The 25,879-nt window shown below is 38.2% G+C and overlaps 2 protein-coding genes across 2 annotated transcripts in view; one reads left to right on the top strand and one right to left on the bottom strand.

Annotated features, from left to right (window-relative positions):
* Positions 1-6,235: 6,235 nt before the first annotated feature.
* On the top strand, positions 6,236-7,349 carry LOC117423619 (urotensin-2 receptor). Its single transcript, XM_034039679.3, has one exon. The coding sequence runs from the start codon at positions 6,236-6,238 to the stop codon at positions 7,313-7,315; it is 1,080 nt and encodes a 359-aa protein (XP_033895570.1). The 3' UTR covers positions 7,316-7,349.
* Positions 7,350-17,204: 9,855 nt separating this feature from the next.
* The window catches only part of uts2r2 (urotensin-2 receptor 2), a 36,444-nt gene continuing 27,769 nt past the window's right edge, over positions 17,205-25,879 (bottom strand). The window contains exon 9 of the mRNA XM_034038943.3: positions 17,205-19,648. Coding sequence (XP_033894834.3) covers positions 19,512-19,648 — 137 coding nt within the window. The 3' untranslated portion in view covers positions 17,205-19,511. The remainder of the gene's footprint in view (positions 19,649-25,879) is intronic.

The raw sequence follows: 25,879 nt of genomic DNA, 5'->3' as shown, positions 1-25,879 counted from the left end.
TCAAATCACACACATCTCCGGTTTCCCGCTCAATTGTCTTATCCAGTCTCCTTGTGATGCAGCGAAGAGAACAGTAGGAACTTATATTACAAACTACAGTACCGGTACTAAAGTTTAATAAGGCTAACAATGTTTTTTTAGTAAAAATGCTGACAAAGAAGACAGCAAAAGTGCATCCTACGACTGTGGTCATAAACACGGGTTTAAAGCTGCTTTTTTATATCAGTCAGTGCAGAGACCCAGGGATTGGACTGAATGACTGCCCATGCAACTGGCTTAGTATGGCACTTTGTGCCCTGGGGGTAAGATTGTAAATGTGCAGGGAAACAAGGTGTATAAGCTATTATTTGGTGGGGGAGGAATGAGGTGCCTGTGGGCTGGAATGTGTGTTTTTTCTCGTGTCCATGTTTTTTCTCGTGTCTTTTACTTGGGGAGGCAGCGGTGGCACTTTTTTTTTTTTTTTTTGCAATGTCCCACCAAAAAGTAGCCAAATTGTGTTTTTTAAACCAGCCAAAAACCACACTTACATTTAAGATGTAATATATAATATACAAATGCATAAATAAGTGTTACATGTTTATTTAAAATAAATTTTAAAAAAACACAGTGATGTTATAAACTATTTATTTATTTATCTGCTTTGCTTGTTTTCGCTCACAATTTGCAGTACCAGAACCACTGTTTTTTTGTTTTTTTTATCTGATGAGCTCAAATGCAGCAGGTCCAGGGAAATATATTCAGAATGTAGTGTAAAATTAAATTGTCCAGAACTGTCAGTGGATACAGTCTTATTTTAAAACCATTCTAATTGTACTGATACAGTTCTTAAATTGGTGACAAATATAAAATAACAGCGTTTGTGGCATTCGTAATTTTATTGGATGCAGAGCTCCAATGACTGGGGGAGTAGCCTATAAAAAGTAAAATGCGAGTCGCATGCATTACCTATTAAATGTTACCTCAAGCTCATTGAACAAATAAAACGTGAATTTGTATAATTTCTGTTTAAGAAAATCTAGATTTTATTGGCTTTCCGATACTTTCAGATTAAGGACTACACTTATTATCAACATGAAAAATAAGGTAACATGGGGAAAGACGCCCCCATGAGGTAAGATGCCTACCCTTATTAATTTGTGTTCTTAACACTTAATGGTGCCAAATCTCTTGTAACACAATCCTTGCACCCTACTGTTCCTTTTCAGCCTATATCTAGACCGGAAGCAATGCACACATGGAAGCTTGAGAGTCAAAACCATTTTTGGGTATCTTTGTATAACTTTTCAGTTGTAGCTGTGCATGAATAGTTTCAGCTTGTTCAGAAATTATTTTTATTTATTATTTTTCGTTACATTTTTCACAAATTTCATTTTATTACAATACACATTAATAAAACAACTAGTAATTTAGTTACCATAATTTCTCATCAGCAACTCTTTTTAATTAACTGCCTATTAACAGTAAATACTGCCCATGCCCTCTATTAAAAATACAAAAAGATATCTTTCTATCTATCTATCTATCTATCTATCTATCTATCTATCTATCTATCTATCTATCTATATATATATATATATATATATATATATATATATATATATATATACACACACACACACACACAAATACACACTGCCCTACTATTGTAAGGCTGTCATAATAATTGCACATATAGCCAGGGCCGGACTGACATATAGGCAAACTAGGCACCTGTCTATAGGGGGCACAAAATGATTTTTTTTTTTTTGTTTTTTTTTTTGTTTTAAACAGATACAGAATTGCGCGCAAACTGGAAGAACTTCACTCATTGAGATTTCAACCGAGGCAGTGTATCTCACTTGTGTTCACACAAAATCAAACTGGCTGACCCGGAACTTACCTGTCTTGCTCACTTTCGCACGGTGACACAAGTACATTCCAGGTCAGTCAGTTTGATTTTGCTTGAAAATTATGTCTCTTTCGGGGACGGCAAAGCATAAACACAGGAAACAGGAAGAAAAAGAATGCAAGCAGCCAAGGGGGGGCAATAGAAATTTTTTTTACAAATCTGTGCTGAAAGCCCTGAACCGTCGAAAACATTATCCCCGACCCTGGAGAAAGAGCATTTTCTTTAATGAAGTGTGTCAAAAAACACCTCCAATCAACAGTAAAGCAAGGAAGGTTCACTGCCTTTGCTGTATTGGGGATTAAGAAAGAAGTAAGCCACGTTAAACTGCATTTGACTTAAGGTTGTCAACCGTCCATACATTGAAAGCCAGTCAGTAAAAAACGTCACATTTTAACACTAAAACGTAAATAAATAATAAATACCTGTGCTTTTGAATCAAAATAAATATGGTATATATATATATATATATATATATATATATATATATATATTTTATTGCTTGGTGGCTTTCTCAATCAGATTGAATGACATATACCTACATCTTATGTGATGGCAGTGAAAAGTATCAAAAGAAGAATGCCAGTTAACAATACTGTGCTGAAATTAGTATATGCATTCTTCAACCAAGTAGGTAAAAAGCACAGGGAGCTCAGGAGACATCGTCAGACCAACGACGCAAACGATCCAGTCTGCAAATGTGTCCATGTATGACCATAAGAAGTAAATAAGACCTAAAGAAATCTAAGTACACAAAACTAGCCTATTTTATTGTTTCTATTTTTTTTTTAATTATTTCAGTAAAAAAATGTGCAGGGCTTGAAAACCTTGAAGATGTCGAAGTGCCGAGGTGTGGAGTCCTTGAGGCACCGAGGGTGTCGCAGCACCGAGGTACCGAGGCTCTGGAGCAGCGTGGCACTGAGGGCACCGATGCACAGGGCTCAAAAGCCTCGAAGGCATCGAAGTGCCAAGGCGTATAGTCCTCGAAGCACCGAGTATGCTGAAGCACCGAAGGCACCGAGGCTATGGAGCACCGGGGCACGGAGCCACTGATGTTGGGGAGCACTTGAACACTGAGGGCGCCGAGGCTCTAGTGCACTGAGGGTGCCGAAGCACCAAGGACCCAAGGGTACTGTGGGAGTCGAGGCCTAGACACTGGGGCGCTGGAGTACCAAGCACAAAGCACCGATGGCCGAAGCACCAAAGCACTGAGCTATGTGTCTTTGTCTGGGCTGCTTGCAGTCACACAACCAGGAACAGCACGTAGCTTGCAACAGTGTGGAGTGTAGCCTTCAGACAGTTGCAGTCTGGTCTGCATGCAGTCACACAACAGGTGCAGCGTGAAGCCTACACCGGAGTGGAGCAATCCTCAGATGGTCCCGTCTGGATTGCATGCAATACACAACCGTTACAGAGCATAGCTTGCAGTGGCATGGCACAGCCTACAGAAGTGGAGAAAAAAAAGACAGGAGAGAGAGGCTTTTTTTTAAACAATAAATTATTATTATTATTATTATTGGACCTATACACTGCTTTATGGGTGAGTGGTTTGAATGTGCGTAGGGTCTGCTCAGCAGTAGGCCAGTCCTAATGGAGGAAGCACATGGTTGTTGTTGTTTTTTTTGTATTTATTTTTTTAAACTGCAAGGCAATAGCACACACAGACACTCAACAGCAAGCTGGAGTGTAAGGGTCTTTTTTTTTTACTGTAAGCAGTAATGATGAACAATAGTAACTAACAACCTGTATGGCACTAGGCCGCACACAGCGAGTGGGCGTGCCGAGGTCACCCAGAGTCCTCGAGTCAACAGCGGCGCGCAGCGGAGCTGGTTCTCGCTGGAAGATCACGTTCTCCCTTCTCTTAAATTTCAAACAGCCTCCTCAAGACTCACCTCTTCAGACAGCACCTGTATAACTCCTCTTTTCCCTCTGGACACTTATCACTCTTCCTTAAATGCGCTTTACTTGCTCTTATCTGCCCCCTTTTACTGCATTTAATCCTGTACTTTAGAGTACTGTAATCTGTCAAGTGTCATTTAATCTGTAGTATTTTGTATTTAATTTTATCCTGATGTAACTATCACTGACACTGTTATCTGCTCCGTTATTGAATCATATTTTATCATACTTGTACTTGCTAGAACCAAAGTCATTGTATTTATCTTGCTCTTAATTGTATTAATACTTGTACTGTGATTCTTGAAATGTATTTTTGTTTACGACTGTAAGTCGCCCTGGATAAGGGCATCTGCTAAGAAAATAAATAAATCAATCAATAAATAAATCAATCAATCAATAAATAAATAAATAATAACTTAAAAACAAAATTGATACATTTTGCAAATTGGTGGAGTGTGAGTTAAGCTAATATCTATCTATCTATTTATCTATCTATCCATCTATCTATCTATCTATCTATATATATATACAGTATATTATAACTATCTAGGTTAACGCAGGCAGGCACATCACACAGGGCGAGGCAATCCACACACAGGCAGAGGGAGGGCGCGAACCTGGGACCACTCGCACTAAAGCATACCGCCAATACCGCTGTACAGTCGGCTCCCTTGCAAGGAGTGTATATCGGGCTTATGTCTTTGTGTGTGATTACGTCACCTACCAGCCCTACTGCTGCCTTCCCCCGTGCACGTTACAATATATATATATATATATATATATATATATATATATATATATATATATATATATATATATATAATCGTCTATTTGTTGTTATTCATAGAAGAAGATAGGGGCCCAGAAGTGTATGTTTTCCTAGGGCCCCGTGATGGGTTAATCCGGCCCTACATACAACAATCTAGCCATTAAAAAAATGGATAGGAATTGTATTTCAATGCCTTTGCAATGAAGCAGGCCTCCAGTATACAACAAGCTTGGGGTTTCTCGGTATTTAAACAATAAGCAAAGCAGATTGATTCATTCAAAACCAAAACAGCATTTGGTCCAGTGCAAAGTTTGCACTACTTGAAATAAAACTAATAATTAGCATATTGATACAAAATACAAGCAAACAAGCAGTGCTCAAAGTAAGCTTTTTATTTTAGGTGCCAGGAGGTTCCTTTTTTTCTTTATGGTCGCCAGAATTTTTTTTTTTTTTTTAAACCATAAATAAAAAACAAGCAGGTTTCAGTAGTAGATGATGCTGGTGCACCTCAAGGGACTGGCAACAAGGCCTGCATCTATTCTGATAAAGCACAGTGCACAGAGGGCTAAACTGAATGAATATCAACAACAAGGGATATTTTCGGTCAACCAATAAAACTGAATGTGTATGGGCACTGGTTATGTTATTAGCAGATAGTGAAGTCTGATCTTGATTCAACATTTTTTTTGTTTTCATGTAGTACAATTTATGTTAGTAACAGGTAATTAAACAATATTATATAGATTCATGTAATTGATTTTTAGTTTTTATTTATGTATGTGTTTAATTATTCATTTCGTTTTCCATATATTTAACTTTTGATTTATTGTATATGTTAGTTTTATGCAGATTTTAATTTTGGCACACACTATTATTTTCGGTAGTAACATTGCCTGCACTTTTAATAGAAAGTCATTCCATGCTAAAAATGAATTAGACAATCCTACTTCAACGACAAAGCAAGATAATCCATGTTCAGCTGTACGTGTGTCTATATGTTAAGTCTATCTATCTATCTATCTATCTATCTATCTATGAATATTTTCTTTCTGTCTTTTTGTCTTTAAAGCAATTCACCAATAAACAAAAAGCCACAATAAGGTATGTAGCAAGTCCTCTATACTATTATGCACAGACTGCACACAGAAACCAACATGCATCTAACTAATACTAATGATAAATGTATGAGATTGCTTATTGCACTTTTACAAACAATGAAGAGAATATAAAAGCCGTTTATGTGCCATAAATTTGATTTGATTTCCTCTTCATAATTTATTAAACTTTTTTTTTTTTTTTTTTAATCTTGTTATTAAATCTTAACGCTACCTTCTGCTTCTCCTATGTAGAAACGTTCGGGGTGTCTTTCTAAATATTCTGTAAATGCACACCAATGCAAACTACTCAGACCAAACGAGAAGAACAAAACTAACCCGAATGCTCAGCTCACCGGTAGCACAGCACACTGAAAGTAAATATCAAAAATGCTGACGGACCGCAGAACAGGTTGTGTTTCTCATCTTTCTCGAGCCGCTGTTGAGTGATGTTCACTGAAGATGATTTAAGGCAGAGTGACATCTGAAGCAGACTGTCTTTCTCCTCACAATAGACTAGGATTTCAAACTAGGCATGTGGATCATCGGTTTAATTTAAAAGCCACCGCTGCCAAACACGAAAACGACATGGATAACAACGCTTCTGGGAACCTCACCTCCGCAGCTAGCCCGGGTTCTGTGGACGAACTGATAATTACTTGCACGTTTGGTACCATGTTATCCCTCATGTATGTAATTGGTGTCTCTGGTAACGTCTATATCTTGGTGTTAATGTGCCATTCCATCCGTTTCGCAGTCTCCATGCACATCTCTATTATCAACCTGGCCATCGCAGACCTGCTCTACCTGTCCACTATCCCCTTCATCGTCTGCACTTACTTTCTCAAAGACTGGTACTTTGGGGACATCGGCTGCAGGATTTTATTTAGCTTGGACTTGTTGACCATGCACGCCAGCATTTTCACGTTGACTGTGATGTGCACAGAGCGCTACCTGGCCGTCACCAAACCCCTAGACACAGTCAAAAGGTCCAAGAGCTACCGGAAAGGCATGGCTGGGGCAGTGTGGTTTATCTCCTTGCTGCTTACATTGCCCATGATGATAATGGTGAACCTGGAAGAGAAACGAAGAGGCACCGGGGTTAAAAGAATGTGCGCGCCGACCTGGGGTCCCGAAGCGTACAAAGTCTACCTGACAGTTCTCTTCAGCACTAGCATTATGGCGCCCGGCTTTATCATCGGCTATCTGTACACCAAACTCGCCCGGACTTACCTCGAGTCCCAGAGAAACACACTGACCAAGAAAGGCAATAACAAGCGTTCCCCTAAGCAGAAAGTGTTAATTATGATTTTCACTATAGTTCTGGTGTTTTGGGCTTGCTTTCTCCCGTTTTGGATTTGGCAGTTAGTGCGTCTGTATCACAGACCGCTCAAGTTGGCCTCTCACACGCAGACCTGCATTAACTACCTGGTCACCTGCCTGACCTACAGCAACAGCTGTATTAACCCCTTCCTTTATACGCTTCTGACCAAGAACTATAGGGAATACCTGAAGAATAGGCACCGCAGTTTCTACCGGTACACATCCTCGTTCAAGCGGGGGACCCCGAGCCTACAGTCCTCCTGGGGTAAATCTGTGTCCTCCAGCAACCAGTTTGACTACCCGTCCGAGTCCCTGGTGATGGGACAGCTCAAAGTGCAGAGGTGAGCGCCGCCGAGGGGGAGAGGAGAACGGCTTTACACTGATCAAGCCTTAAAAGGTCAGCGACTTTCTTTTTTAATTAATTTTTTTATCACTGATTATACAGAATATTCAGTACCATAAAAAAAGGCTAGTTTTTAGCTTTTCATACATTTAAATGCATTTAATCTAACTTTACACACAAAATACGCAATTCCACTGAAGCCGCGTTTGTTGCGCATAACATTTGTCCATTAAAAGCTGTGAATGTATTCTCTGATCAGTCGTTCAAGTGAAGAGGTTGTTTAAATATAAGGTTTAAGATATCTGTATGTCCTAAGTTAGTCAGCTATGCCACAGATACCTGCAAGTTTTGTAACAGGTTTGCACATTTCATTTTTATTATATAGTATAGGGATATCGAGGTGGTTATTTTTTTAAAGAATGACATGAATTTGGATATCCAAGTACATTTAAAGTGAATCACTACTGAAAGAGATTAGCACAGTGCCTTCCCCTGGTGTGCCACTTGTGATCTAAACAGCGGTAGATCTTAAAAGCACCGCCCTCATTTCATTGTATTTTTACTGTATGTAGTATTAACAATGAGTGGGTCTATAAATCACCTCAGCAGCATTGATATAGCATAGGAGTATTAGCAGCAGAATTTAGATCTGCCACTGTTTAGATCATAGCGAGCCCATTCTTTAAAGATTATTTAAAGAAAGGCTGACCAAAGGATTTAAAATCACATTTTCTTGCCTCTTCTTAGCTCTGGCCACATCATCCCTTTAATGTGTGGAAGGATCTTTTGGTTGTTTGCTTCAGTATTGTGTGCTTCAGTTTGGTGTATGCACGGTAATCTATAGACAATAGAAATTAAAGTCCCAGTGGCTTCTTGGTACCAGAGTCACTTCCTGTCCTGCAGCTCAGTTTCACTCAACAATTACATTGCTTTTTTATGGTTTTATTGCGAAGTGCCATGCTGTTATTATTATACATGGTGATTTTCCTATGAACTTCGGTGTTTAACAGTCTTACTATACAGAGGGGTTGCGCGAGACCTGTATATAATAAGATTACTGCCTGTATAATAAGATTAATTAATAACCTAACCTCCAGTTTTTTAAAACAAACTCTCCCACCAGTACTTGAACACAACAATACCAAAACCAGTCAGTACCAAAACAAACAACAATGGGCTGCAGATTTAAAGCTTGATCCACAGAAGACAGGGAGACATGGAGACATCTTAGAAAAACAATAAGCAACATAAAACACAGTAACAAATTACCTAAACCACATGCTCTCCATGGGGTGTTTGTTAGGTAGTATAGACTGAAGTAATAATACATTTAGTTTTCCCATGCCCCCCCCCCCACCCCCAATTTAAAAAAAATAAAATAACAAAAATGTTGAAGTTTACAATTCAAACTTGTTTTACATTTTTTAAACTCTGTTTTCCAATGTTATTCTCAGCACTTCTTTAGCTGTTAAAAATAAACACTTCTAGAACTACAATTTCTATCTGTTATGTCATCATGTATTATAACAAATAATATACACCCAAACTGTACTTTGAAGGGTGTAATTCTATCTCTGGTTTCTAGTGACATTGATACATCACTCCCGTTAGCATTATATATATATATATATATATATATATATATATATATATATATACACACACATATCCTGAAGGAGTGTATAGTAAACAAAAAACACAATATCATCTCCACACAAAAGGGCAACAGTGCTGTTACTGCTAGAGATATGAACATGTTTGTTTTTAAAACCTTGATTAAAATATAGTTTGTTTTCAGCAACGTCGAGTCTTGCTTTTCCAAACCACTTGCCACCTTGTTCCCATAGTGATTAGAGTGGTACTGTTCAGAATCTGTACCATAGCTAAATGGCTTCTCTGCTCTTTAGTGGGGAGTGTTCTGTTGAACAGGGGGAATTAGCATTAAGCCTACGTTCTGAAAAACAATTACCAGCGCTATTTTGATGGTAAAACTCGTTAGGAATGATTTTAAAATGTAAAGCCTCTGTTGTTGGTCTCATTGCCAAGCCCGCCTTCCTCCCCCTACCTTGCCTAACCCCCTGGGAGCTGCAGTCTGATACACATATCGTGGGCCAGCTCCGCAAAGAAGCCATTGTACTCCAGGAAGGTCAAAGGAAGCAAATCTCCCCTCCACAGTGTATTGATTTATTGTTTTACTCCGGGACACAGGGTCTCTGGTTTAGAACACGCAAAGACATTAATTAAGACTTTAATTAAGATTCTACCAGGTTTCTTTTGGTTGTTTTGTCTTTACTAACAGTAGCCACGCACATTAGCCACGGTAAAACATAGCACATTGTAGTAAAGTCCTTTTTACTGGGTAAAAATATTCAGTAGCCATCGAATGACATTGAAAGCCGTAATGTTAGAGTTCATCAAATGTATAATAAAGTTGCAGAATTGATAAATGCATACCGAGCACTGGCACAAGAGTTGCATAGCACAGATGCCAGTATAAACAAACTGTGTTAAAACTTTCCACAAAGTTTATGAAAAATTGACGAGCTACTACAACCCTGATCAATGCAGAATAAAACCACGTTATAAAATAAAAGAAACACAGCTAACATGTGTTATAGAATCCATCAAATGCTCGGATTCCAATAAATTGATATATTGACTATACTGTTCAGGGATCAGTGCCAGAAATGGGAAATCCATAACAAAAAAAGATCACCCCTTCTGTTGAAGAATTGCGTATTTGTGCCCGGTGAGATCCAGATATCAAGGAAATGTAATTATTTATTTTTTTAACAAATGGTATGCGTAAAAGTGTACTGGTAAATTAAAACCTATAAATAATTTATTTATACTTATGAGTTCTCTGAAATAATATTGAAAAAACTTTCTTTTAAAATCCTGTTATACGTATTCACAGCAAATTATAGCAAATCAGAAGGACCTGCAGTGATCTCATTCTTTCTGATTCACTATTAACCATGAAATCTAGGCTCTTACGAGATAACTGTGCAGATATGGCAAGTCGTGACATATGATTGACATCCCACCTTCGCACATCCAGCATTGCTTGTCTCTACCCACGCGCTCTGGCTTTGACAGCTGATCAACAGTAAAGGGAAAGTTATCACAACAAGTGCCAAAGCCTCTAGGCACAATCAACAGGTTTCATGATGTTTTTATGATGAATTTCGTGTTGGCTCAACAAATACCTTGCCATAAAAGATTGTTAAAAATAAACCTTAAACATACAGTAAAAATAAAAACACAACTAGCTGCTGTCAAAACTGGTTTATAATGAAATCCCTTTGCTTCAAGTCCTGTGCTTTGTGACCTTTCTTAAATAGCAACCAGCAGGAGGTTTTCTATGCTCTCATTTCTGGAGCTTCCCTACATTGTCAAAGTGACATTTTGGGATTAATTGTTAATTGAAGGGCATCGAGACTTCAAAGACGTACTAAATTAATTACAGCTCCTTTCTCATCACTTTCGGGATTAAATAAATAACAGACAGAAACTGATCACTCTTTAAACTTTGGCTATCTACAAAACAAGTGCTGCACGGGCAAACATAAATCAAACCTGGCTTTTAAAACATCGTCTTCAATTGGAATGAATGGGAACGATTCCTGCAGAAACTAGATCGCAACGCGTCTTTTCTAATTCGCTGTGACCAAATCAAGGCAGATGTTGGGTACCAAATGAGCAAGATGGGCTGAATGGCCTCCTCTCGTTTGTAAACTTTCTTATGTTCTTATGTTCTTATATGATTGAAAGTTTTTTTTTATGTCCCCCATAGCTTGTTCTGTGTAATGCCAGCCCTGTTATTTCAGCAAAACTGGCTTCCGTAAATTCTACCCATGGCTGATTTTCTTTAGTAAGTCCTGCATTCCTATACTATTCCTATTCTTATGCTTCACTTACCCGCAGTTAGAATGTTTTTTGGTCTTTCTTGCTGTTTCTCAAGAGAGATGACTCTATAGACCAATCTGGAGAACAGACTTCACTGCAGATTTCCACTCCCGAGTCAAATCCCTGCAATGTCCACTGCCAGCCGTCTCCAGGCTGTCCACCGTGTCCCTTCACACGTGTTATGGCAGGTGTTTTTCCCATTTGTTCTGTATACTGTAGTAACTCTCCTATAAAAGCTGTTCTTTGATGTAACCAAGATGAAAACAGACAAGTGCCCTGTCCATTCAAGCAGCTAAGATGTGATTTTTAAAAGCGTGGCATTGACAGACTTCAAAGGCGTTCTGACTGAAGAAGGGTGTAGACAGATGTCACGGAGGCTTGAGGTTACTTAGGACCAGAGAGTGACAAAGAGTGGCATCTAAAACTATTGAGATCAGCATGTTTTGACCAGTCATTTCATTAAACTCACATCACTGAAGTCTGTTAACTCTGAGTCTGTTATGCCCTTTGATTGATATTGGCTGTCTCATTCCTGACGACTATTTTCAGTGGCACCAGGCAACTCATTATTTCCAGTAAAGTAGCCTCATTTTTTTAAGGTTCCCTTACCTTGTTTGGAAACATTCATTAAGCAAAGCGATGGTTCAGGCAGAAACTCACTTTAACCTTAGATCAGCTACATAAATGTCAAAGCATATTTTAGGCTCTTCTGATACAAGATTAAATCGTCAATTGAATAGCTGGTTTCATTTTGTCCCTCGACAAACAATAAGCCCAACGATCGTCAAGGAAAGTATGTATGTCTTACCTGAATCCATTATCTCCCCACTGTTCGCCAGTTCGCCTCCTCCCCAGCCTTGATCTGCTTTTTTTTGGGCTTCGTCTAACGGGGAGGGCAGCTATCCTACTCCCCTGCCCATGGCTTTCCTACAGTTAGCCTTTCCACTTATCTGCAAGCTAGTTAAGGGCAGGGGGTACCTTGAAAGGTGAGGCCAAAGGCCAAATAATGTAGTATAAAATGTGTATATAGTAGTAGTGTAGTCTGTTTTTATAAATAATCTGTTGTAGGGTTGAAGAGCTCCCTCTAATCGGGTGTCTGATGTTTAGTAAACAGTTTAGCTGGCCTTTTTCTGAAATTACAAACAGATTACTACATATTTACTAACTGTTAATGTGTTAATAAGATATTGTAGTTGTTAACATTTAATGAACTAAACAGTGTCCCTTAAGCGGAAGTGTGGCCTAATTAAGATACAATGGCATTGCTGTGTTACAAGGTAATACTGTAACTCCCGAGTCAATGAAACCTGAGACCTGCGGTCTAGGGCATTATTGAACAAGGGAGTTTCTTTATTACCAAGAAACACATTACAGCAATGCCATTATCACTATTATACTACTACAAGTTATTTATTTATTTACCTGTGTTTGTCTGAAATAATCACTGAAAGAGTTCACTTTGAGAGCAGGGCTCGAGCGTCACTGTGAAATGTTTCATCAGAAAGCAATGGATTTAGAACAGGTGTCATTAATTAGTGTCCCTTTTTCGGTTGTTGAGTAACAAACAGTAGAAGGGCTGACCTCTATAGAAAACAATTGGAGAGCACTCTGGTTGCATAGTTAAAAGGGATAACGGCATTGCTGTTGCATGTTACGATGGGATTGTAGAACTGCAGAGCTGTCACGCCGTTATATAATTTACTGTATAACAACCCTTCACTCCGTTCAGTATTTCACCATTTATTATGTGTAGCTCAGCAGTTAAGTACCTTAAAAAATCTATGTTCTGAGCAGTTTCTTGCTAGTTTTCCTTTTGTAGGCAGACAATATTTCAAGACTGTTATTAAAGAAAACAATTTAGCACAGTTTATTCAAATACCAAACTTTTGTTTCATCTATTTAAAAAAAAAAAAACAAGTATTTTAAAAAAAACATTTTTAAGAGTTTATGGTTTGTGAAGGCCTGTTGTTCTCCTGTCCTGTTGCGTGAAATTCAATAAATAAATAAGTGTGTTCTCTGGTTGTCTTTGTTTACAGAACCAGTTAATTCTTTGCAGGTTTGCGGAGGCTTTGTAACTTTTTAAGGTATGTAGTGGAGCAGCAGGAAGATGTTTACTGTACCCCCACGCTATTTAACAACTCAGAGAAGTGCATTACTGTTTAACTGGAATTCCATTTGATTTAGCAGCCTTATTTCCATTGTCATTCTTCAGGAGGGATACTTCATAGTCATCTGTATTATCCTGATATTCAACTGCTTACCCTATAAAATACTATAGTATTTTCTTCTAGTAGCCAACACACTACATTATACTCCAGTAAAATACAAATATTGACTGGAGTTGAGGCTTATAGTGGAACTGTTGCCCCCAAGGGTTGAAAAAGTGACCGATTGTGGGAAATAATGCCTGAAAACACAATGTGAAAGGGAGCAGTTTTCTACTACAAGGTGAAAACTCTAAGAACATAAGAAAAGTTTTGTCCCTTGTTAGCACACCATTCTCCCCTACTAGTCTGTTTAACCATGATGGTGACTGCTTGTTAGACCTGGTCTTTTTCATTTTAGGTATATACTAGTCCTGCATGCATTGCATTATAACTTTAAATCTGTTCCATTGAACTTCAACTGGCATATCTTCCAATTCTCCTGCCCAGTCTATTTCTCTCAGTTCTTGTCTCATCCCTTCAAAGTTAGCCTTTCTGAAATGATACACTTTAGTTAGTGCAGCCTGTTGCCTGGATAACCATGTCATGATGACTTCACCCCAGTGGTTATATTACTTCTGTATCACACAGCATGTCCTGGGTGTTTGTGAACACCAGATCTAAAATTGCTCTGTCCCTTGTTGTGTTTTTGACACACTGGGTCATTCACTGCATCAATTCTACTCTACAACATCCCACTGGATTTTCCCAGTCAATATCTGTTTTATTAAACTCTTAATAAAAGATTACCCAAAGAAATCTGTAATTCTGTTGCTGAATCGCCATTTTGTTTATTATGGGGTGGCGTCACAGGGAACAGTTGTCCAGTCGACAACAGAATAAACTATTTTTAGTCATGTTACCCTGCATTAGCCAATCGGGATGCACGTTTCAATAAATAAAGTAAACAGTAATATTAAATACTGTAGTATTTCTAATATCAGATGTATGTTGTGCATGCTTCTCTGTTATAGTTTCTGCTCAGATTATTAATTGCCATGCTAACTAACTATTCCAGCAAGATCTACTTCTGCAAAGCCTCCTCAACTGATTGTGGGGAAATGAGTATTGTGATCATTGGACTGAAATACTCACAGTCCAAGGCACAGGGAGTCACTAGAGGTTCAGTTGGAGTGCGGCGATGAAGAAGGTGGTTTGTGAAGGATATACTGCAGGGCAAGGTGTAGCATGTATTTTGCATGTATTTTATACTTCAGTTTGAAAAATGCCTAATCATTTTACTTTGCAAACCATGCGATCACAGATGCCATCCTCCTTACATTTTCCCCCTGAAGATGACTCCCATTCTAGTTTTAAATATAAATACTCTTACAAAGTGATTGACTAAATAAAAGAAGCTGACTTTCGGGCGCTGTTACAGACTCAAGGTGAAGCACAAGCCATGGCTCCCTGACAGCTAGATCCCGGCTGTTGAATGGGGCTGCTTTTTGAATTTGATGTATTATGCTGTGAAACGCAAGGCCATCTCAATTAACCCTGCACCAAGTGTTTAGAGAGATAACATAGGATCCGAATTCTTCAAGAGGACCTTGGGCTCACTCGCTGCTTTCTACCAAAATAGCAATTAGAGTGTGTGTCTTTTTTAAAATGTACTTCTTATTAGCAGTGGGGTTCTCAATCACAAGCACCCGTGCTGGAGGGGCTGGGTGCAGAGTAGTGCATCTGGATGTAGTGAGCAGAATAGTTATTTTATTATTTGTATTTTTTTTCTTATTTTTATAAAATTGACATTCAGGTTTATTTGTGTTATATGCCGTAATTGTACATCTAATGACTTCTTTGCATTTTCACTGGTCATTCTGCAATGTTTAATCAAACTGTGATTAAGCATTGCATTGCTAATTTATATTCTATACTACTCTGCACATACTGTGCATACTTAAAATCCATATTTTTAGCTCTTATCCCCCGCTGGGGATGAAATCAATGATAAGGGAATATCAGATTCTGGAATATATGTCCATCCGGCTCGACTATCCTTTCATCTGCATGTCACACTTATATATCTGGAGAACCAGTTATACAATTGTCTGGCCATTTATGGAGGAGTTTGTCAACTCATCCATCTGCATGTAAGCTACTGTTTTGCATATACAGTATGTGGAGAATCACTTCTATTGTGTGTTAACACATTGCATTGCTAATTCTCATTGTCTGACATGCTTTGATCCAGAAGACACTGCTGGGGTGAAATGACCAAGAAAGTGCAAATACAAACATAACCCAAGAATAAGGCATAGAGACGGAAAGTGTAGTAACAGAGATCTTGTTTTAAAATGAAAATACACAGGTGCGGTAGCATGCTTCCTTCAAAACTGCACATTTGAAACCTATTTAACTAACAGTTAAGATGTATGAAATTGTTTTGCTTGCTCCAATAGGGAGGGCCCATAATATTAAAGCTCACAGTTCTTCTGAATCCAAAATGTACAAAAAGCCCTTCCATACTCAGTCATGTGGTGACATGGGTGGAAAAGTTCACTTTAAACAGTGTGGGAATATTCCTACTTTTTTTATTAATATTTCGGGAGCCTTATTGACATGAGTCTCTCTCTCTCTCTCTCTCTCTCTCTCTCTCTCATTGTTGTTGAGACCGCAAGTTAAGTTACTGCACCACTACACAGCAATGTAATCCAAACTGGGTTGGCAGTACATGTACATTACAAAATCCATCAGGGAAGCTTGCATCTCTTTTACTGCAGCCTTCGGTGAAGAGCGACATAAAAGCAGTCTATTAAAGAGAAGTCCACTGTCTGATATGGTTGCTTAGGCACCCTGTCTTGCCTTTGATCAACGAAAGAATAGAAACGTCATGTTCTTACTGAAAGCAGGCAATTACTGTACCGCAAACGGTGTTTACATGGACAAGTCATGACAGTTTTCCTCACAATGTTTTGTCCTTACTTCTCATAAATTGCGTTTCCATGTAGTTATGATTTAGGATGACAAATCAGGCTGTGACAATGCAAATTAGTGCAGTCACAGTGATTTAGGGGCGGGGATATTTAAATGTCCCTGTCTGCATGCTGATTAGGGAAAGACCGACTTTTAATATCTTGAGGAGAGCTTGCATGCGTTGCCATGAAGATAAAAACATTTAACAAGAGAAATGAATTGTTATCTCTACGGACCCTGCACCCATCAATTCCTTCATTTTGTAGAAGGTAGGAGAGATTTCATCTTGAAGCTAGCCACAGCACTTCAGCAGAAACATTTCTATCAGAAAACTGCAAAGCTGCAGCAGGTCAACCTGGATTCTGTGCTGCGAGCGACACACATGCAAGTTAAATTATGTTACTTTTGTTTTAGATTAAAAACTACTTTTGTTTTTACAGTTTTGTATGTGCATATACCTGTTTACACACTAGTTTCTTTTGAAATGTTTATTCTTATAGTTTTAAATTAATGCTTTATAAGTGGTAAGTTAGAAAATAAACCTTTTTTTGTTTAATTGTTGACCAAAGGACGTTCTTTTGCTGTTTTGTGTGACAACGTCACAGAGTCAAGACTGTAGAGTCGATTTTCATGTGCATGATTGTAAACCCAGCCAAAGTCTCCTAATAATTTTTTTATTGACTTACTTTATTATAAAGGCCTGGCTTTAAAACGCTGGCACAAAATGCAAGTGCTGGTCTAACTTAATTTAATGGCTAGAAAATAAATGTAGTTTTTAAGAGTCTGCTGCAGTGGCACCAAATACAGTTGCTGTAAGGTTCAATGTACAGTATATTTGTTAAGCTAAAACATTTGGCTAATATTAAAAAATGAAATTTATTTATATATATATATATATATATATCTACACACACACAGACACACACAGACACAAAGAAGATACCTGAAACTACACCAGGTCAAATTAATCTCTGTTTATAGGCCTTGCTTTCAGATAGTCTATTGCAGGGATAGGCAACCCTGGTCCTGGAGTGTCACAGACACTTCTGGTTTTTGTTTTACCCAAGCCCCTAAATAAATTAATTGATTTAATGATTGGTTTAATTGGTTACAATTACCATGTGTTCCAGATATTTAGCAATTGACAATTAAGAGATGCCTATAAAACCTGCAGTATTGTGGCACTCCAGGACCAGGGTTGCCTACCCCTGGTCTAGAGCTTTCATTGTCATTTCACCAGGAAAGTGAAATTGTCCCCACTCCTTCAGGGACTTCATTCCTGTCAGTTGCTTTCTCTAATGACGGACATGCTTTACAGCAGTGGTGTACAACTCGGTCCTGGAGGGCCGGTGTTCCTGCAGGTTTTTAAACTCGGTCCTGGAGGGCCAGTGTCCCTGCAGGTTTTTAAACTCGGTCCTGGAGGGCCGGTGTCCCTGCAGGTTTTTATTCCAGCTCCACTCTAAAGTACTTTATTGGACGTTATTAGAAGCTTAATTCGTCCAATTAACTAATTTAGGGTATGGTTAGAACAAAAACCAGGAGGGTCGCCGGCCCTCCATGACCTGAGTTGTGCACCACCGCTTTACAGCCAGTAAGATTCTTGACCCCGAAGACACTGCCGAGGTGAAATGAACCAGGAAGTGCAGATTTCCCGAAAGCCAAGCCAAGCAAACTGAAAACTTCCTAGCAAAGTGTAGTACCCTGGATTTCTTGGCATTGCTTTAAACTTAAGATTGTGATGACTGAAAAAGAAAATGATATACCACAAGCAACTTGGTATAGGTTGGATATTCCAGGCCCATTCCAAGCTGCTCTTTAAATGGCTGATACTTGTAATGTCCTTACCTTTTTAAGAAGGTTACAATCATTCTGAGTGGTTCTGTGTTGTGTTGCTCCTCCAATATTGAATTTGTATGATTGTTCCTTGTATCAGAATCAACCTGGTATTTTCTGTGCCTGTAGAATCCTAGTTGCCGGACTCCCTTCGGGTACTTCCTGATTCCAAGGAAATTGTGTGACGCTATGACCATTCAGCTCAATCGACAGCGGCTGGTCTATATTAATAGTATGAAGAAGCTGGGGTTGAAAGGTTACACATAATTCTATAGGAACTAATCCCAGGTGGATTAAGACTCAAAGGGAAATTAGTCAAATTCAAGTCTGCTAAATAAACAAATAATAATAATAAATTCAATATTGGAGCAACAGAAGTACAAAATATACTGTATTAAAAGGTCTACCAATGCAGACACTCTTTTTCCCTGCACAAAACACACTGTGTCCAGACATTGTTTTCTTAATATGACACATTGTATTTTACAAAGCATGACAGAAACAGAAGCTACCTTAAATGGAAATGTTACCTATTCTGAGTTACTTTCTACTCTATTAATATAAGAACATTTTCATTTCTGTTGAAGAAGTCTTGGATTGCCTTCCATACATAATTACAGTTGGTAGAGATTTGCTGCATTAATCAGTGTTTATAAAAATAGAAGCACATTTTATATCAGGCCAAAAGAAAAAAACCTTCATTATTCACTAATGCATATGAAATTTCTATTCGTCCATTCTTTTAAGGTACAGCACAGCATTTATATATATATATATATATATATATATATATATATATATATATATATATATATATATATATATATATATATATATATATATATAGATATATAGATATATGAAAATGTTTTCAATTAGAAAAACCTTTCAGTCAGCACTCTCACAGAATACATTAAATCAATTTAAACACCAGGAATGCATTTCCACACAATGAAGGGCCAGCGAGAAGGTTGCTAGAAGGGGTCATTACCAAAGCTTGAAAAACATATTTTTCCACCACTACACTATAGATTCACTTCATTACAGCAAGTTTTAGAATCCCACCTGACACCTCTTACAAATGAGCAGCCAAGGGAGTTTAATGTTTCAGATGAAGTCCTAATACCTGTTGCACAGGGTGTGAATCATAGGGAATTATTAGAAAGCTGTTATGCCAATGAAATGTAAGAACCTGTAAGCTAAGAGTAAGCAATGAGCCATTTCAATAGGAATAGCCCTTAGTAGTGAGCGCTGCCTCTGCCTGCACAGCAGTGTGATCCTGTTCTTCCTGTGTTCCTCTTTCAGGAGACCTCCCGGCTCTAGAGAGCGCTGTGTTCTAGGGCAGGGCAGGGTCTGTGATGGCGTGGGCAGGGTCACAGGTGAAGGAGACAGTGATTGCGAATCGAGTGCCCCAGCGAACCTTCTCAACACGGTGCAGATTCTCCGAGCCTGAGCTAAAGAAGGAAACACGACCTGGGGGGGGGGGGGGGGGGGGGGGGAGAGAGAGAGAGTGAGACAAGTATACGGATACCTGGAGAAAAAAACTATTTAAAAGGGACATGGTATTTCTCATTTTTCATCAAATATCATTCCACAAGTATAAATACATTTGAAGCAACGTGTCTCCAGTACAAGATTTACGATTAATCTTTCAAAATCTAAATGAGATCCTAAAGAAGGTGTTGTACTCTATCAATATTAAGTATTGTGTGAGTGAATAACATTTATTTATTTAATGTGCCAGACACCTTTATCCAAGGTGACTTACAGATGTTACAGGGCAGTACTGGGTTACAATGCAAGATTCATATTTAAATACACTGTAGTTTACAGTAAGTGGAAATAATACTACTAAAACTACAATATGAAATACGATGCAACAAGTTAGGATTACAACAAGTTATATCTACTGTGACATATTAGCAGTGCAATGGGTTGCAATTATTATTGATTTGTGTCAAATAATAAAAATATTAGAATTTTAAAAACATATATTTAATTAGATTGAAAGAAAGAAAGAAAGAAATATATAGGACATTCCTCAATACCATTACAAAAATGTCAATAAGAAATGTCACACACATGCAGGTGTTGACAAAATACAGACTATTTGTCCAAAAGCAAGCAATGGAGGCCCATCAAAGTAAGACAGCGAGAGCCTCCCATCCTCAGTACTGTCTGAACCACAGCCCTACTTGTGCGACAAATAAAGCAAAGAGAAACAGTGTTCTACTAGCTACAAATAAAGCAGTATTGTATGTAGCCCTGTGCCCTCTCCAGAACTTCAGAGCATGCAACCCACTGCACCCAATCAACCAGCAGCTTTGTTTCAACACAGATATAGATGTATACACTTTATTTATTTAGTTAGTTAGGTAGTTAGTTCTTTTTAAAACAGACACTTTTGGCATGATTTTCAAAAGGCTTTAACACATCATGTTAACAAATCATTGGACCAGTTGTCCAGCTTCGAGCAGACACTCTCCAAAAGGTATCCAGTACACCATCTGTTTGCAGTTGAATGTTGATGGTGAACATTAGGCAGTTTTGTTAGCAAAAATGTTATATTATTGACTCTGAATAAACTACTTGTTTTGTCTTATTATTCTGTCTCCAGTTTTGAAATGCTATTTTCATGTGAAAAGTAATATTTAGATGAATGGGAGTAGTGGATATGGTATACAGGTTCATATTGACAAGGTTTGTTTTTACACTGTTTTACAGGGTTGGTTATTGTGATATAATTGAGATGTTTTGTATATATTATTTATTGCACTGAAAAATTATTATCGCTAATCATAGACAACTGTGTTTCTTATAGTCATCTAAAGAAAAAAATGATAAACAGCACTGTCTGTATATCACCAACTTGTCCAGAGATTCTGGTGGGTGTTGATTAAGTTAAATGTAATTCATACTTAAATTCTCCCCTATGCTGTGGTAGAGAGCAATGGCATGGCAACTTGGGAGACAGCTAGAATTAACAGATGTTAAAACAAGATTAAAAGATAAACTGGGTAATCTTTAGCTGCTAATCATTAACCGAAATTATATTATATTATATTTGTACAGTTCTGTAAAAGACAGTGAGCTGCAGTGTGGAGTAGTGGTTAGGGCTCAGGACTCTTGACTAGAGGGTCGTGGGTTCAATCCCAAGTGGGGGACACTGCTGCTGTACCCTTGAGCAAGGTACTTTACCTAGATTGCTCCAGTAAAACCCAACTGTATAAATGTGTAATTGTATGTAAAAAATAATATAATTGTAAATATAATTGTAAAAATAATGTGATATCTTGTAACAATTGTAAGTCGCCCTGGATAAGGGCGTCTGCTAAGAAATAAATAATGATAATTAAATAATGATATCATTTTCCAGATGTCATTCTTTTTTCTTTGCTCACCTTTCTGTTGTCCTTTTATGATGTTTTCAATCGTTGAAAGTCGTTAAGGGTTTGGATGCTCCAATACGGAGTTCATTTTTCTCTGTCTGCCTTTACCTGGGTGTTGCCTGTCTAGTCCTAGGCAGATTGCATTTCCAAGACAAGCTTACAGACAGGTACAGTAAATACAGCTACAGAGAAAAATGATATCTCGAACAGAACCCAGAACCACTCAACATAAAACATCATTAAAATAGTCAAACAAAAAAGTCAAATTACATTTGAAGCTACTTGCTTTTTAAGTTAAACAAAACCCTATTGATAACCAATAGCACAGCTGCAATTTTAAACCAAAACATTGCAGCGGCTCACCTACGAATGCTGGCAGAGAGAGCCTAAGAGGAACACAGCAGGACATGAAAGTGCATTGGAGAAACCACACTTACTACACCATAGCCTCCATCAGTATTGCATTTTATTAAGAGGGTAGAATTGACGGATACTGATGTGACGATTTTCTGGCCTATTATACGACACGCAATTAAACGCTGTGAGTTTAGAGTTAAAAAATAAAGTTGAAAACAATTCAATGCAATATAGCCTTTTTTGATGGTCTGAAATGTTTCAAAGAAAGACTTTGGAACACGATGCAAATCAACTCAAAGTACTGGTACAGTATCCGATTCGAACAGGCACAAGTCTTTTATTATTACTATATTAAGAAATGACATAGAGAGCTGTTTTTAAAGTACAGGACTGTGCCACATTACTTAATATTGCACTGCCTAGCTCAACCCTGGGATCTACTTGGGTAAGCCAGAGTGCTTTAAGAACACCCTGTTCATCAGTATGGCTCTTTTAACCAACACACTTGGATAGCTCTGGTTTAGTTTCACCAATCTGCTGGAGGATTGCTTGCAGAACCCAGCGCTATGAAACTATTCTCACTTTCTTTGAGTCTAAAGACAAAACACTAAGATTACAATGCTTTGATTTAGTTGGGTTTCATTTTCCACAATAAAACATTTCTTTTTCTTCTTTTTTGGGGAAATAATTCAATTTGACAGAAAACCGATACAACAATGCTATTCACACACTCTGAGCTACTACATTCCCTTGTATGGATTTGTCAAAATTGTGACAAGCACATCGGTATTCTCAGAATTTGCTTGGGGGCCCAGGTTGACTCCCATGACTGCAGAAAGGTTGATGTTCATGAAATGTGAATGTGAAAGATATTTACTCAAACAATTATCCTGCTTGTATATTTACATTAAGTGCTTACTGATTTAAGAGCATTAATATTCCTATATTGAAAGAGAAGGTATGAGACAACTGATGAATGCATTCTTATCCATGTAATCAATATGTACACTGACACTGAGATATCTGAATAGTATTGCTTGCTGAGATTAATGTACTGATTTGTGCTAGAATTAATACTAATATTCCTTTCTATTTTTGTACTGTATTGATTTATTAACCTTTTGGTAAAACATATAAACAGTGCTGTGTGTTTTTTTGTCCATTAGTTTTTCTCTACAGTCTTGAGCTTGTTTTGGAGAAATGTAGAACTAAGGGTGCTAATTAAATTAAACCATTACACGCATTCATTAAGTATTGTTAATTGGGTATTTAAACACCAATTCTCCCTACAGTAGTACAGGGAAGCATGTCTAATCCGAGTTCGTTGTAACGAGAATCGACTAAATTCAAATGTATTTTAGAATTTGAAAGGTTTGCCTCAGAGTTCACTTCACTTAAAAACAAATCACTATTATACACAATCACTTTCAATAAAAACACAATTAACAGTGTTTTGTGATCTTTTTTTTTACTCTCTTCTCTATGATTGTTATAGTGATGGAATGGATCATATCCTACGGCACAGAAGAGAGAAAAGTAAAAAGCTCACATGTCTAGACGTGTTCAAGTGTCTGAGAATACATAGCAAAAGAGAACAAACCCCTTTTTATTTGTATGAAGTCATGGTGGTGACTTGTTTATGAGCACTCAGCTCAGTAGGCCTCTGTTTTTTTAGAATGTGGCATGTTTACCTCGTACTCTACACTAGAAAACAAATTATTACCTACATGGATCCCATCTGTACAGCTGTCTGTATTCATTGAAGTCTTGAGGGAAGAGAACTGTAACGGGCCTTACAGGAGCTCTTTGTCTAAAAACCCTTTTCTCTGGTGGATAATTTTTTTATTGGAGAACTGACAGGCAGCTTCCACTTAATTCCCCAGCTACTCATACAGAGCAAACTCCTGTTCAGTGTATATGCAGGTGTGTCTGGCTCCAATGACTGTCAGTTACCATCCACCTCTCTGAACAGGCAAGTTGACAGCAGCAGTTACTGGGCTGACTCCTAACTATCAATAGCTTCCCTCGCTCCATGATCCCTAGCCTAATAAGTTTCTCTTAGATCCAACAAAACAGTGTCTCAGTAGTTTTTAGTGACATTAACTCTAATATCCAGTATACCAAGTAAAATCATCTCAAATAGCAGTGGCATTGACCACTGGACTAGCTTCACCAAGAAGCCAGATTTAAACCCAAACCTCCAGACAAAGGTCAAAAGGTAGGAATGAGAGGCTAGTGAATTAGCCCCACTGTCTTTCTATGCCACCTAGCCCTTGAGACTGGAATCCAGGCCTCCAGAAAAAAGTAAAACACAGGATCGAGAGGCTAGTGAATTAGCCTGCTCTCTGTGCCACCTAGCCCTCCAAACTGGAACCTGGGCCTTCGCAGGTGAAAGGAATATATAAGAATATATATAAGGAATATACAAGAAACTAATGAATTAGCTTGCTGTCTACACCCCTTAGTTCCCCAGATTGACACGCAAGCCTCCGGAGAAAGGTTCAAGACAGGAATGAGAGGATAATGAATTAGCCTGCTGTCTGACAGTGCCACCTAGCCCTCCAGATTGGAATCCAGGCCCCCAGAGGCGAAAGGCATGTATGAGAAACTAGAGAATTAGCCCATTGTTTCTGCGCCATCTAGCCCCAGAAAACCTGTGTGTTTATCTTAATACACTAAAACACATTCAGAGACCCTCCTATGCTGACAGTAATCGTTTTACCACATTCAAGACATCTGCAGTGGGACTGAACAGTCTGATATCGTAGACCTCCTGGAATTGCCTGGTGTAAATGTTTTCAATGAAAATGAGTAATTCAACAGTTTCTTGTTTTTAACATCCTGCCAAGCAGCTTTGACATGCATGTCTGTGCAGAACCAAACAGCTACAATGTCATCAGTCTGAAGAACATCATCTACCTCCCTACCAAACTGGGCAGCTTTCCCAATGGAATGCATTTGGAATCGGATTACTACCCCCCACTTTTTCCATATAGGCAATGGTGATTTCATGATACTGGCATTGTATTTACAGTCATGGCAGGGGATTGATGTCACTAACATGCTAGTGCCCTTATTTATTTAATTGTTACTGAACACGAATACTGACTTACTTATATATTGTACCATGAATCATTAATCAACTGTTAAGTTAGGATCCTACAAACTTTTCGGTCATGAGTTTGTCGAAACGTGAAAAGAGAACACCTGAAACCTGGACTGAAACAGTGACTTTAGGACTGGTTAAGTGTACAATGAAATAAACAGACTCTCGTCAAGGTCCTCGGCACCTTGTTTTATACTAGCGAGGAAGAAGTTATAGCAATTATGGAGTTATAACCTTTTAATAATCAGCTTTGTTGACAAAGTGTCACACAGCTAGCTGAGTGGTGACGTCAGAACCAGGAAATGAATACACAGAGAACAGATGAGGTGAAATGATGAAAGCGCTGTTGCACGGTTTATTAAAAATAAAAGGTTTAAACAAACAGAAGACAGGACACGACACTTTAAGCCAAAATAAATAGACAAACAAAACAGACTAACACTTAACAAACGGTGCACGGACAGACACACAAACAAACACGGCGAGTCTATATAAACAAACAAGTATCGTGCTGGTCCTACCAGCACGTGATAGCAATTGTTATTTACTTTTCTCCTTCTCTCTCCCCTGTTCTCCACTCACCGAACACACAACCCAGAGTGAGTAAAACGTGCATCTATATATACTGTTGTGCCGGGATTCAATTACCAATTAATTATTCACTTGAATCCCAGCACGTGAATTAATTATGTGCAACCTCATGCTCACATATTAAATACTTTAAATGCACGTGAAGTGATGTGCCATCCTCGTGCCTAAATACAATTCTACATCTTAAATAACTTGTGCTGCACACACACATTTATATCCCGTGCAGCCATCTCTATACACCAACATTAACACACCACATGC

The sequence above is a fragment of the Acipenser ruthenus genome, chromosome 17 (genome assembly GCF_902713425.1).
Source record: "Acipenser ruthenus chromosome 17, fAciRut3.2 maternal haplotype, whole genome shotgun sequence".
NCBI lineage: Eukaryota > Metazoa > Chordata > Actinopteri > Acipenseriformes > Acipenseridae > Acipenser > Acipenser ruthenus.
Note: the sequence above shows the minus strand (reverse complement) of the source record. Positions and strands in the feature narration are given on the sequence as shown.

Coding starts and splice junctions, on each gene's coding strand:
- LOC117423619 (XM_034039679.3), top strand. CDS start 6,236: ATGGATAACAACGCTTCTGGGAACCTCACCTCCGCAGCTAGCCCGGGT.